Genomic DNA, 13,688 nt, shown 5'->3' on the forward strand with positions numbered 1-13,688 from the left:
TTGTATTGTATTGTATTGTATTGAATTGTATTGTTTTATCTTTTCTGTAAAGATTTCGTTGTATAATGTATTTATTATTTTCTTGTCTAGTTCTGTTTCGTTTGTTGTCTTAATTGTTTGTGAAACTAAATTGAAAAAGCAATAAAATTTTGAATCATAAAAAAAAAACAATGAAAATAAATTAACAAACATAAACATATTTCTCTCACACAATCTGGCAACACTGGGTGGGTGTCACCCAGGGTCCAGCTTCCTGTTTGGGTCACTGCTGTTGTTGTGAGCCTCTTCTTCCTTTTCTTCAATTTCGTTATTTTAATAACGTTAATAACAGTTAACGTTCGTTTTGTTTACAGCGTTTTTGGGGCGTGCAGCCAGGTAAACGGTTTTAACGGTAACCGTTTTTAGGAAGGACCACCATGGCGGACACGACGGGGAGTCGGCTGCGCAAGCAGCTGGAGTCGGCCACCTTCGACCCGCAGCACTACGTCAAGCAGCTGTCCCAGCAGTCCGACGGCGACCGGGACCTGCAGGAGCACCGGCAGAAGATCCAGACGCTGGCCGACGAGACGGCGCAGAACCTGAAGAAGAACGTCTACAAGAACTACCGGCAGTTCATCGAGACGGCCAAGGAGATCTCCTACCTGGAGAGCGAGATGTACCAGCTCAGCCACATCCTCACGGAGCAGAAGAGCATCATGGAGAGCATCACGCAGGTAGGTTAGCTAGGGGTGACCACCAGATGTCCCTCTTTGCGTGGGACAGTCCCAAGACTTTTCAGGCGTCCCACACATTGTGACTGCAGGGTCTTGGCAGGCAATTGCATCAGTGTTAAAAATAATGCCCTAATAGTTCGTCCCCTAAATTAGTTGGCCTTCTGTTGTAAAGCTCTCTCATTGTCTCTTCCTGCGAGATGTGTTTATAGGCCTGTTAAAATAGCATAACAATAAAGCATGCTTTTAAAACAAAATGTGACTCTTCATGTGACCACCGCGCTCTGACTGTAGGTGGCGCTACCCGTTCAAAACATATGAAAATAACGGTAGTGGGGTCGCACATACCAAACTATCCTTACACCTGGGAAAAACTGAATCCATCCTCTTCGGATCAAATAGTAAACTCAGCAAGGCAGATGGCTTCTTGGTTAGAGTGGGTGACAATATTATCACACGAAAAGATCAAATTACCTACCTAGGTTCCATCCTGGAGGCCAATCTTTCCGGTGATAAGATGGCCACCAACGTAATCAAAAAAGTCAATCAAAGAACAAGATTCCTTTACAGGATCTCCTCACTGGTCAGCAAAAACACCTTGAAGACCTTAACAGGAGCCCTCGTACAAGGTTTCTTTGACTATGCATCCACCTCTTGGTACCACAGCACCTCAAAGGCCCTTAAAACAAGGCTCCAGACCTCCCAAAACAAACTGGTCAGGCTCCTACTTGGCCTCACCCCCCGAACCCACCTCACCCCTGCCCACTTTGACAGGCTGGGATGGCTTAGGGTCGTCGACAGAGTACAGCATCTTGCAATGGGTCTGGTCCACAAGATTCGATACACCACCAAGATACCCATGTACCTGTCTAAATACTTCCTTAATGTAAACGAAGTCCACACCCACAACACCAGAGGGAGTGCAACAAACCATGTACAACCCAGATTCGGCACAAACAAGGGACTAAATTCTTTTCGCTCCTATGCCACCAAAATGTGGAACGCCCTACCAACAGTCATTAAGACATGTGAATCCCTTGACTCCTTCAAAACCGCTCTCAAAGGGCACCTACGGATGGCTGCAATTCGAAACTGGCCTCTGTAAAATCTGAATCCCCCCCACCCCATTTCCCTCACTGTATATTGTATATTTTCCCAGTGCTTGTATATTTTCCCTTTTTTGCTTCCCATATGATGAATTCCTGTTGTTCTTTAACTACATAGAAATGTCTATTTGTATGTCTCTAAATGGTTGTATGTCTTTAAATGTTTTGATGAATTGAACAATGTGGACCCTGTTGTAAACAAGTGTAATGCTTAATTGGGTCGTCCACTCACAGTTGACAGTCTTTGTATTGAGTTTGTGCTTAAAATGTACTGTAAATTCTACAAACTGTTAATAAATATTTCAATCAATCAATCAAAAGACTTCAGTTAAAATTGTTTATTTTCATATTGTCCTGTCCCTGTTCAAATATGAAATAAACAATTTGAACTTTAGTCTTGGGTGTGTGCGACGACCCACTACCGTTATTTTTTTAAAACAAAATGTGAGACACCACAGAGGAGTTTATAAATGACAGCCAATAGGCCTATATGGTCGAATATGACATCAAGGCATTTAACCCATTCTGACCTGAGATCAGATTCTAAAAATGTCTGTTTGAAAATGACAGTTTTCTGAAAAAGCTATGTTTCTGTGTCAGTCGTTCTTTTGATTTTTCAAAAATAGCAGACCTACAAGCTCATAGCGCGCCACTCGGTGGCGCGCTATGAGCTTGTAGATCTGCTATTTTTCAATAGCTGAAGCATAACGTAATGCTAACACCAAAAGGGGTTCCCGCCCCAAAATGGGTTAATAGCAACTCAAGCAGTAAGTTGCTAACCCGGTACTCTAGTATCGCTTGTGTGGGACAAGTGGGATGGGGGGACACCCCGTCCCCCCATCCCACTTGTCCCACACAAGCGACACTTCCGTCCCTCAATCTAACGAACCGTTTGGGTGTGGTCACCCTCCTACACGCAGGCCCTGCTATCCACGGACAAGGACGAGACGTCCAAGGAGATGCTGGCCGCCTTCCCCAAGGAGACCGAGGAGGTGAAGCAGCGGACGCTCACCTCGCTGCTGGAGAAGGTGGAGGGCGGCAAGAACATCATGGACACCCCGGGCAGGCACCTGGTCTACAACGGGGACCTGGCGGAGTTCGACGTGGACAACATGGCGCTCATCCAGAAGGTCCACGCCTTCCTGATGAACGACTGCCTGCTGGTCGCCACCTGGCTGCCCAACCGCCGCGGCACCGTCAAGTACCGCTACAACGCCCTGTACGACCTGGAGAGCTTCGCCGTGGTCAACGTGAAGGACAACCCGCCCATGAAGGACATGTTCAAGATCCTCATGTTCCCCGACAGCCGCATCTTCCAGGCGGAGAACAGCAAGGTGATGATGATGATGACGATGAATAGTTTATTTCACTACTTACATTTTCTTTTACATTTTTTTTAAAGACAGATTGTAAGGTCAAGTTTAGCACCGGAAAGGTGTCGGCTGAAGCCGAAGCTTATTTTGCCTACCCTTTTTAAAAGTAACATTAGTTACTGACAAACAAAAACAACGTAAGAAAACAAAAGCGAGAAAATCAAAAACGGAAAAACAGCAGAAGCAGAGAAGAGAACATTTCTTTTTTCTTCTGATGATAATGATGAACAATAATAAAGATAATTATAATAGGAATTACATTGATCTTATAGTGTTTTATATTTATTAAGTACCTTGATTTTGAACAACTTTTTGAATCTGATGAGTGACGTACATAGTTTTAACTCTTTATCTAGAGTCGACCCCCTATTTTAGATATGCATCTTGCTTTTGTGTTCAAGGTCAAGAAGGAGTGGCTGGAGATCCTGGACCAGACCAAGAAGAACAAGGTTTGATTGATTGATTGATTGATTGAAAATTTGAAATACAGTTACAGTACAGTACAAAAACAGTTTGCAGAATTACAGTACATTTCAAGCACAAACTCAAATACAAAGACTGTGAGTGGACGACCCAATAAAGCATTACACTTGTTTACAAGAGGGTCCACCATGTTAAAATGGTAAATGGTAATGGAGCATTTATATAGCGCCTTTATCCAAGGCGCTTTACATAGATTGTGCATTACATTCACCCATTCACACACACATTCATACACCGATGGCAGAGGAAACCATGCAAGGCACCAACTAGCACATCGGGAGCAATTAGGGGTTCAGTGTCTTGCTCAAGGACACTTCGACAGTAACTGTGGGGGAGCCCGGGTTCGAACTGGCAACCTTACGGTTACCATCCAGGCACTCTACCCCTGAGCCACCGCCGCCCAATCAATTCATCAATACATTTAGAGACGTACAAATAGACACTTCTATATAGTCAAAGAACAGAACAGGAATTCATCATAAAGGAAGCAAAAAGGGAAAAGAAACATATACAGTGAGGGGGGAGGGGGGGGAGGGATTCAGATTTGACAGGGGACCAGTTTCGAATTGCAGACGTCCGTATAGGTGCCCTTTGAGAGCGCTTTTGAAGGAGTCTAGGGATTCACATGTCTTAACCCATTCTGACCGGGCACCCATTTTGGCGTCAGCATCATGTCATGCTTTAGCTATTTAAAAATAGCAGATCTACAAGCTCGTATCGCGCCACCGAGTGGCGCGATAAGAGCTTGTAGGTCTGCTATTTTTGAAAGAAATCGAAGAACGACTGACATTTTTTTTTAGAATCTGATCTCAGGTCAGAATGGGTTATAATCAGACCAGTGTGTGTCCACAGTGGAAAACCTCGTATGAATCTGATCTCAGGTCAGAATGTCTTAATGACTGTTGGTAGGTGACCAAGGACCGGCACAAGAAGGAGGAGGTGGAGGTCCTCCCCAACTCGCCCGTGAGGCCCGAGGCGGCGGCGTCGGCGTCCACCAACCCCTTCGACGACGAGGACGAGGTCTCCGAGCCCCTGGACTCGGAGCAGGAGGCCGTGAACCTGAACCTGGAGTGGATCCAGGAGCTGCCCGAGGACCTGGACGTGTGCATCGCCCAGCGGGACTTTGAGGGCGCCGTGGACCTGCTGGACAAGCTCAACGAGCACCTGCGGGACGCGCCCGCCGTCTCCCAGGGGGTCAAGGAGCTGCGGGGCAAGGTGGAGGAGCGCGTGCGCCAGCTGACCGACGTGCTGGTGTTCGAGCTGTCGCCCGACCGCTCGCTCCGCGGCGGACCCAAGGCCACCCGGAGGGCCGTGTCCCAGCTCATCCGATTGGGTAATGACTGAGTCTGGTACTATCACGTTTCAAGTTCAAGTTTCAAGTTTATTGGTCATTTTAACCCATTCTGACCTGAGATCAGATTCTAAAAATGTCTATTACATCCTGACAGTTTCATTATTAAACCATTCTGACCTGAGATCAGATTCTATAAACGTCTCCTACATCCTGACAGTTTTCTGAAAAAGCTATGTTTCTGTGTCAGTCGTTCTTCGATTTTTCAAAAATAGCAGACAAAAAACTAAAACATACAAACAAAAAATGGAGAAGGACAAAAATAATAATAATGGTAATTGTAACTGCTCCTAAACCATCTTCATCTGGTGCAGAAATAAGACAACGTCCCAACTGATATCGAGAGGGCTTTTCATTTATCCCAAGCGACAACGTGGAAAACTGCAACACAAAACACAACAATATTCTTTTAAACACAATGAAACATGAATGTCCTTGTTGTCAGTCAATCATGATGTCCGTATTATATATAAACAAACACAATGAGATGTACACAAACAATTAAACGATCGACGGAATTACAACACCTGTTCACAAACAAAGAAAACAACTGGGAACATACCGTACGCGCCTTCTGCACAGACTTTTAGGAGTTCAGTTCTTGTTCTTTTTTATATTATTTTCTTTCGTATCTTTTGTGGAGACTCTCTGACATGAAAGAGCTCCTCTCTTCACCTCTGCTCTGTTTGTTCTGCCCAAACATGCCCAAACCCAACAGGTGATTGAAATGAGGTGATTAGCTGCTTTAGGCGAGCCTAAATCAACCTGCCCATGAAACAGACAAACAGACCACAAATACAGAGCACAGTAGATGGCACTATCTCACCATGCATTTACCATACAAATACCAAAATATACAGTTTGTTGACCAAAACAAAAATACAATTTACCATATGCATTTTCAGAAAAAATAAGCTAAATAAAATATTACAGCATACCCATAACTAGGACAGCTACAGTAATGATAATGATGATAATAGTAATAATAATAAACATAAAGGAGGATCACACCTACAGTATACAGTAGGATCTGCATACTTGACGAATGTGTATATTTTGTAAAATATACATGCGTGTCCCTTATTTATACTAATTTTGCATTTGACTAGATAGAAGAGGAATATTTATCTTCCTCTTGCAAATGAAATTCTGAAAGTATCAATAATAATTAAGCATTATAATTGGTAAATTAACACTCCTTTTTAGGCCATTTAAACTTAAGAATATTTCCCTTGGATGTTGTGTGAGTTGTCAACAATTATATATTATTACCTGACCTGTATTGTTTTGACTACTCTGGTGGTGAGGTGCAGGCAACTCTAGCAATTTACAATTTACAATTTAGGCATTTATCAGACGCTCTTAATCCAGAGCGACTTACATTAAGCAAGAACAAAAAAGCATGGGAATACATCACATAAAAAGCATTTATCATGAAACATGCGTAAGCTAAGAAAGTAACAGTGGAATATCTATATAATGAAACTATACATATAAACTATACTATGCTATACATATGTACTATGACGTGCTATGACTACATACAATGCAATTATAGTGCTGTCTACATAACATGCTATAAGTCTGTATCAAATGCTATCTAAGTCTACAGAAATGCTATCTAAGGGGTTAGGGGTAAGTGCTATGGGCCATGATGGAGTCTGAAAAGGTGGGTTTTCAGACTACGGCGGAAGATTGGGAGTGATGCTGCAGTTCTGACTGCAATGGGAAGTGCATTCCACAGTTTTGGAGCCAGAAGGGAGAAGCGTTTGGGACGTGTGGAGCGTTGTCCCGGACTCTTGTCCCTTCTGGCTCCAAAACTGTGGAATGCAATACTATGTTCCAACGAAAATGTTCCAAAGGTCTCACCTTCACCTACCATATTCTAACATGTCCACCAGGCCAGTCCACCAAGGCCTGCGAGCTGTTCCTGAAGAACCGCGCCGCAGCCGTCCAGACGGCCATCAGGCAGCTGCGCATCGAAGGCGCCACGCTGCTCTACATCCACAAGCTGTGCAACATCTTCTTCACCAGCCTGCTGGAGACCGCCAAGGAGTTCCAGATGGACTTCGCCGGGAACACGGGCTGCTACTCGGCCTTCGTGGTGTGGTCCAGGTCGGCCATGAGGATGTTCGTGGACGCCTTCACCAAGCAGGTGGGTTGGAGGGGCTGGGAGATGACTGCAGACACCGCACGCACACACGCACACACACGCACATGCACGCACGCACACGCATGCATGCACACACACACAATTTACAATTTAGGCATTTAGCAGACGCTCTTAATCCAGAGCGACTTACATTAAGCAAGAACAAAAAAGCATGGGAATACATCACATAAAAACATTTATCATGAAACATGCGTAAGCTAAGAAAGTAACAGTGGAATATCTATATAATGAAGCTATACATATAAACTATACATCTATACTACTATGCTATACATATGTACTATGACGTGCTATGACTACATACAATGCAATTATAGTGCTGTCTACATAACATGCTATAAGTCTGTATCAAATGCTATCTAAGAGATACACACACAGAGAGAGACTTTTGTGTCCTATAAAGCGAAACTACTCTTAAAACCCAATTCTGGAATATTTTTGAGCATATGAATTAGTTACATTAAAATGCGTTGCAGAGGCGACGAAAGATGACTTGAGTTGATACCCTCATCAAGTAGTTACTACTAGACAATAAAAGGTGTCTTAACACACTGCATTGTGTTGTTGTGAGACTAGTGGCCAGCCATTTGTCACTTGGGTCAGGCCAATACACAAGCCATACTAGGCATTGGTAGCACATAGGCATGCATGCAAAACAGAAAAGTGTCCGTGTCCTACCAAAGTAAAAGTGTCCGTGTCCTACCAAAGTAAAAGCGCCAGCGTCGTAACCTTGTCCACAGGCAGTGTGGACATCAAAGGGGGCTTCAGCCCCTGCCCTTTTACCCGTCTGTAAAACAACTGCCCTCTCCAGACCACAAATGCAGCGTTTACTACATGGTGAAAGAAACGCAAAATGCCTCTCCTTTCCTTTCCTTTCCTTCCATGCCGTATGCTGGAAGGAAGGCAGCGTTCAGAAGAATAGCTTTTTTCCCCCCTGAAGTCTCCTGAACTTGAACACAGTTAATTTACGTTGAAACAAATTAGTTTCTAAATCAATGTCGTACACCGACCACATCTCCACTAGCTAAAGAGTGCTGGGTTGCGCCCTGAAAATAGCTGATCTACAAGTTCTCAACGCGTCGCGTTGAGAGAAATGCTACCCCTTAGATAGCATTTCTGTAGACTTAGATAGCATTTGATACAGACTTATAGCATGTTATGGAGACAGCACTAGAATTGCATTGTATGTAGTCATAGCACATTATGTATAGCATAGTATAGCATATGTATAGTTTATATAGTTTCATTATATAGATATTCCACTGTTACTTTCTTAGCTTACGCATGTTTCTTGATAAATGTTTTTATGTGATGTATTCCCATGCTTTTTTGTTCTTGCTTAATGTAAGTCGCTCTGGATTAAGAGCGTCTGCTAAATGCCTCAATTGTAAATTGTCGCGCTGCGATGCGTTGTGAGCTTGTAGATCTGCTATTTTTTGCTGTTTTTGTCCAAAAGTGACCATAACAGGATTTCATCCCCTGCCCCTCTAACCACTCCCTCCCCTCCCCTCCCAGGTGTTTGACAGTCAGGAGAGCCTGTCGACGGCGGCGGAGTGCGTGAAGGTGGCCAAGGAGCACTGCAGACAGCTGAGCGACATCGGGCTGGACCTGACCTTCACGCTGCAGTCCCTGCTGGTCAAAGACGTCCGGGCGGCGCTGCAGAGCCAGAAGGACATCATCATGGAAGCCACCAAGCACCGCAACTCTGAGGAGATGTGGAGGCGCATGAACCTCATGACGCCCGAGGCCCTGGCCAAACTGAAGGTGATTCTTCTTGGATTGATTTATTGAGGCTTTTAGCAGTTTTTAACTTTTTACAGTGTGTGTGTGACAGTTATAGCTACATCTTGCGCCACCCTGGCCTTAACCCTTATCCCTAAACTAATTTGCCATTTTTTTTACTATTTAAAAAAACCTTTTAACCCATGATCAGATTCTAAAAATGTCTTCTAAATCCTGACAGTTTTCTGAAAAAGCTATGTTTCTATGTCAGTCGTTCTTACGATTTTTTCAAAAATAGCAGACCTACAAGCTCGTAGCGCGCCACTCGGTGGCGCGCTATGAGCTTGTAGATCTGCTATTTTTCAATAGCTAAAGCATAACATAATGCTAACACCAAAAGGGGTTCCCGCCCCAAAATGGGTTAAAATAGTTAAAATAGCCGATCTACAAGCTCACAATGTCTCGATGTTGTAGATCGGCTAGATGAACTATTTTAAAATGTTTTTTTTTAAATAGTAAAAAATGGCATATAAGTTTAGGCATAAGGGATAAGGGGTGGCGTAAGATTGAGCCCTAACTAAGTGTACATTCATAATTGGAATGTGATTGATTCCTCCTCCAGCTACCGTTGTAAATCAGGCTGCCTATTTACAGTATCTCTAGAACGAAGAAATCAAATCGCATGTAATTGATAATGGAAAAATATCAGTGCCGCATTCTTCTTGTTCTCATTGTTATCTCTGAGCACATTCCGAAACAAATTCCAAATTAACTGTAATTTGGGTTTGGGCACAGAATATTTATGCTTGCTTTAACCTCGCTATCATTACGATAAAGTCGCTGAATAATCCCTCGCGTTCATATTTTGAACGTCGACGTCAGAAATAAAGAGCTTGGTATATCCATCTGGTCAAAACCACGCAGAGCTCCCTAGATTAGGAGATACGAGGGACTCTTTCTGAGCCGTAAACGGGGAAGTGAAGTGGTGTGAAGTGAAGGAGAGGCCAACCCTACAAAAAAAAAGAACAAAAATCTGAATATGTTTCTCGTTTGATATCAATGAAAATGCGTCGGTTGGATTAGTTGGATTAGACGTTCCCACACGTCGTACGGTCTAAATGGGTTAAAGAAATGTGTTCCTGTGGTCTTGGTATGGAAAAAGTTCAAAAAAATGCGTTTTCATCCATCGTTCTTTCTTTTTGTCTTTCCGCGCATGCACACACACACACACACACACACACACACACACACACACACACCCCAACAGGAGGAGATGCGCGGCTGTGGCGTCCACAGCTTCGAGCAGTACACGGGCGACGACTGCTGGGTGAACCTGAGCTACACGGTGGTGGCGTTCACCAAGCAGATGATGAGCTTCCTGGAGGAAGGCCTGAAGCTCTACTTCCCCGAGCTGCACATGCTGTTCCTGGAGAGCCTGAGGGAGATCATCCTGGTGGCCGTGCAGCACGTGGACTACAGCCTGCGCTGCGAGCAGGACGCCGAGAAGAAGGCCTTCATCCTGCACAACGTCAGCTTCCTGCACGACACCGTGCTGCCCGTGGTGGAGCGGCGCTTCGAGGAGAGCGTGGGCAAGCCCGCCAAGCAGCTGCAGGACCTGAGGAAGACCGGCAGGCCGGTCCGGGTCAACCCCGAGAGCACCACGTCCTTGGTTTAACAAACTAACAACTAAAAACATCAGGGAATGTGCTTTTTTCAGTCACCAGGAGGTGTAGAGAGAGACTGCTGAGCAGTGTGGGGCACTCGATTGGGCCGTTCGGAGGTGAATACTTGGTCATGGGCGTCCCCCTAAACCTCGCCTCACCAGGCGTTCCACCTCGGAGGAAAGCCGCTGCCCGTGATATAACTGGCTGTTGTGAAAATGTATAATAACTTACTGCTTTTTAAGGAGTGAGACCGCTAATAGATTCTTTCACGTTTGATTTAAATTCTACTGGGCAAACGAATTGGCTTCTATAGAGAAACGAGTCATAGCTTGCTTATTAATCCACGTGACCATGGAAATGTTCTGCACATAAATGAGTTGTACAGTAACTAATATGCACACAGAGTTAATTAATGTCACTTGAGGAATCCTCACGACTCACAAAGAGAGAGGTATGACTGAATAAAAGGGATTGACTGAGGAAGCAAATGTCCTGGTGAATATTGACCATTTTGTCAGTGCGCAAAAGAGTGAAAAAAAAGCGCTCAAAAAGTATTGTGCCTATGATGTAACGATGCCTGAGGAAGGTCGGAAGACCCAAACGTTGCATTTTGGACATTAAAGGTATATTCAGTGATTTCACTCAAAAAACCTTAGGTTTCGTTTTTGGCTGTGGGACCCAGCCTTTCGTCCAATCAGGATAGAGAGTCAAAAACGAAACCTAAGGTTTTTTGACCCCCAGGGGTTAACTGGGGACAGGGAGGAACTCCTTATATGGCCAGCACACTCTATAGTAGGGAGGATTATCACAACAAAACAAAAAAATAAGTGATATTTGAATTAAGTGAAATCACTGAATATACCTTTAAATAAAAAAGCTCTTGAACCAGGAAGTGACGGTGTGCAGGTCTCCCTCTCTCTGTGTCTGCAGTCTGCTGCGTTGTCGCCTGTTGTTATTAGTAAGTCGAGTGTGCGGACGGAGGTCTTCCCTTCAGAAAGCTTTTGTACATTGAATTATTTGAATTAAACATTGTTAAATATGTACAAACGGTTTGTGTTTTGTTTGCCGTAAGAAGCCAGCTGAACTCAAACACTGTACTGTGCTTTTGCTGAGCACATGGGCTGTGTTGTTCTAGTATGTATAACCCATTTAGGCCTGACGTCGAAATAAATAAAAAAGTCTTCTGAAAGAATATTATATTCAAAGATTTGTGCCACATTTTCACGATTTTATCAAAAATAGACCTACAAGCTCATAGCGCACCACCGAGTGGCGCGCTATGAGCTTGTAGATCTGCTATGTTTCAATAGCTAAAGTATAACAGAATGATTAGTTAAAACACCAAAAGGGGTTCCCGTCCAGAATGGGTAAACATGGAAATGTCATGGGTCAAATGTCATGGGTCAAACTAGTGAAAGGCAAAATGGGTTGCGATGATGAGTAAGAGTGCTAATTAATCCACAATATATTTGGGCACGGGACATCATTTTAGGACTGTTTCATTGACTTTGTGGAGATTAACATTAAGCATAATGGCTTCATGTTGTAATAGTTATAATGTTAAACTAGGATAAAAACAAATCTTACAGTGCTGTTTTCACTAGACTAAAGCACATTGGGTGACACAAGTGTAAACAGAAACCCACATCTCATCTGACTTCCATACATAGAATAATGTGTGTGGTCATATACACATACATGTGAAGTACAACATGCATGTTATTCAGCTTTGTGACATGGATTGGTGCAGACGTTGCTTCAGAGCTAAACAATGGCAAAGACAACAGAGGGTCACGTTGACATGCATGCGTTGTACTTGTTCTAGATTTGCAATGTAATGTTTTAATAACTTTAATGAGATCTTTTTCAAGTTTTTCCATGTCGATTAGAATTTATCTTTGCACTTTTCTTTCGGACAAAATATCGGTCAAAACAAAACATCTGCATTTGGTGCCTAGTAGCATACAGTGGGCTGTATTTTGCGTGTCTTAAGTACCAGGTCTTATTCCCTAACTTGAGTAAACTAAAGACCTGGAGGCGTGATCAATGCTCTTTGGCTATTCTGAGTGGCCAAAGAGCATTGATCACGCCTCCAGGTCTTTAGTTTACTCAAGTTAGGGAATAAGACCTGGTACTTAAGACACGCTAAATACAGCTCTATGACTCTCCGACATATCTGCATAAAACCCCAAAAATCTGGCTTCGGTGTGGCTCTATTTATGGTGAGACTGTGTGAGGCATGACAGACAGCAGCAGACTGTCTGTCACATGACATAGGCCTACAGCAGGGGTGGGAAACTTTGACGATGGAGAGGGCCACTATGTCCACACTCACCCCAGAGGGGCCACTATAGTTCCACACTCACCCCAGAGGGGCCACTATAGTTCCACACTCACCCCAGAGGGGTCACTATTATGTCCACACTCACCCCAGAGGGCCACTATTATGTCCACACTCACCCCAGAGGGGCCACTTTGCACATGGCAGTGTTGTAGCAAACATAGCCAATCTACAATCTCTCAAAACGCGTCGCGAAGTCGACACATTTTGAGCTATTTTGCCATTTTTGAATTGATCACCCCGGCTGGGTCACCTGAGTGAGGGCTATGATGTTGGGAGACCCGAAACCCCGATGACCTTGGGATACATCACTGAGGATACGTCTCAGGTGCATCCATTTATGTATGTATGTATTTTGTTTTAGAATTGGAATCCTGAAAAGTAAATTTAGTATTTAATTTCAAAAGCCTTTAATTATAGTTATGTTAACTTTATGAACTAAATATAAATACATTGGACAGCTGTAAACAGAAGAGTAGCAAGTGTCAAATATACAGCAAAGGAAGTTGCACTTAATAAAAACCAAACTTGTTAAATTAGTGGCGAGCTCTCCTGCATTCCTGTGAATGAAAAGGCATCATGTGCCTGCCTGCCTGCCAGCAGGTCTAAATTAGTAGCTACCCAGCCAGGGCGCCTAGGGGCGGTGCAGATGTTGTTGTGGTTATTTTAACAAGATTAAAAAAAAGAAAAATGCTGGTTTTATGAAACTTTGATGCACGTGACATGAGTCACATGACTGTCTAGTGTCTACACAATTTCAGAATG

The 13,688-nt window shown here is 43.7% G+C and overlaps 1 protein-coding gene across 2 annotated transcripts; it reads left to right on the top strand.

Moving 5' to 3' along the window:
* The first annotated feature begins 244 nt into the window (after nt 1–244).
* Nucleotides 245–11,753, top strand: exoc8 (exocyst complex component 8). Of its 2 annotated transcripts, XM_083791024.1 has the most exons (8): nt 248–276; nt 406–713; nt 2,737–3,150; nt 3,591–3,638; nt 4,582–5,005; nt 6,925–7,178; nt 8,712–8,960; nt 10,186–11,753. In XM_083791024.1, the coding sequence occupies exons 2-8, from the start codon at nt 417–419 to the stop codon at nt 10,591–10,593; spliced, it is 2,094 nt and encodes a 697-aa protein (XP_083647150.1). In that variant the 5' UTR covers nt 248–276; nt 406–416; the 3' UTR covers nt 10,594–11,753. The 2 variants fall into 2 exon arrangements, with proteins under 2 accessions (XP_083647149.1, XP_083647150.1); XM_083791023.1 differs by having other exon boundaries at nt 245–713.
* Nucleotides 11,754–13,688: the final 1,935 nt, after the last annotated feature.

The sequence above is a fragment of the Protomyctophum parallelum genome (assembly GCF_964188405.1).
Source record: "Protomyctophum parallelum genome assembly, chromosome: 19".
Lineage (NCBI taxonomy): Eukaryota > Metazoa > Chordata > Actinopteri > Myctophiformes > Myctophidae > Protomyctophum > Protomyctophum parallelum.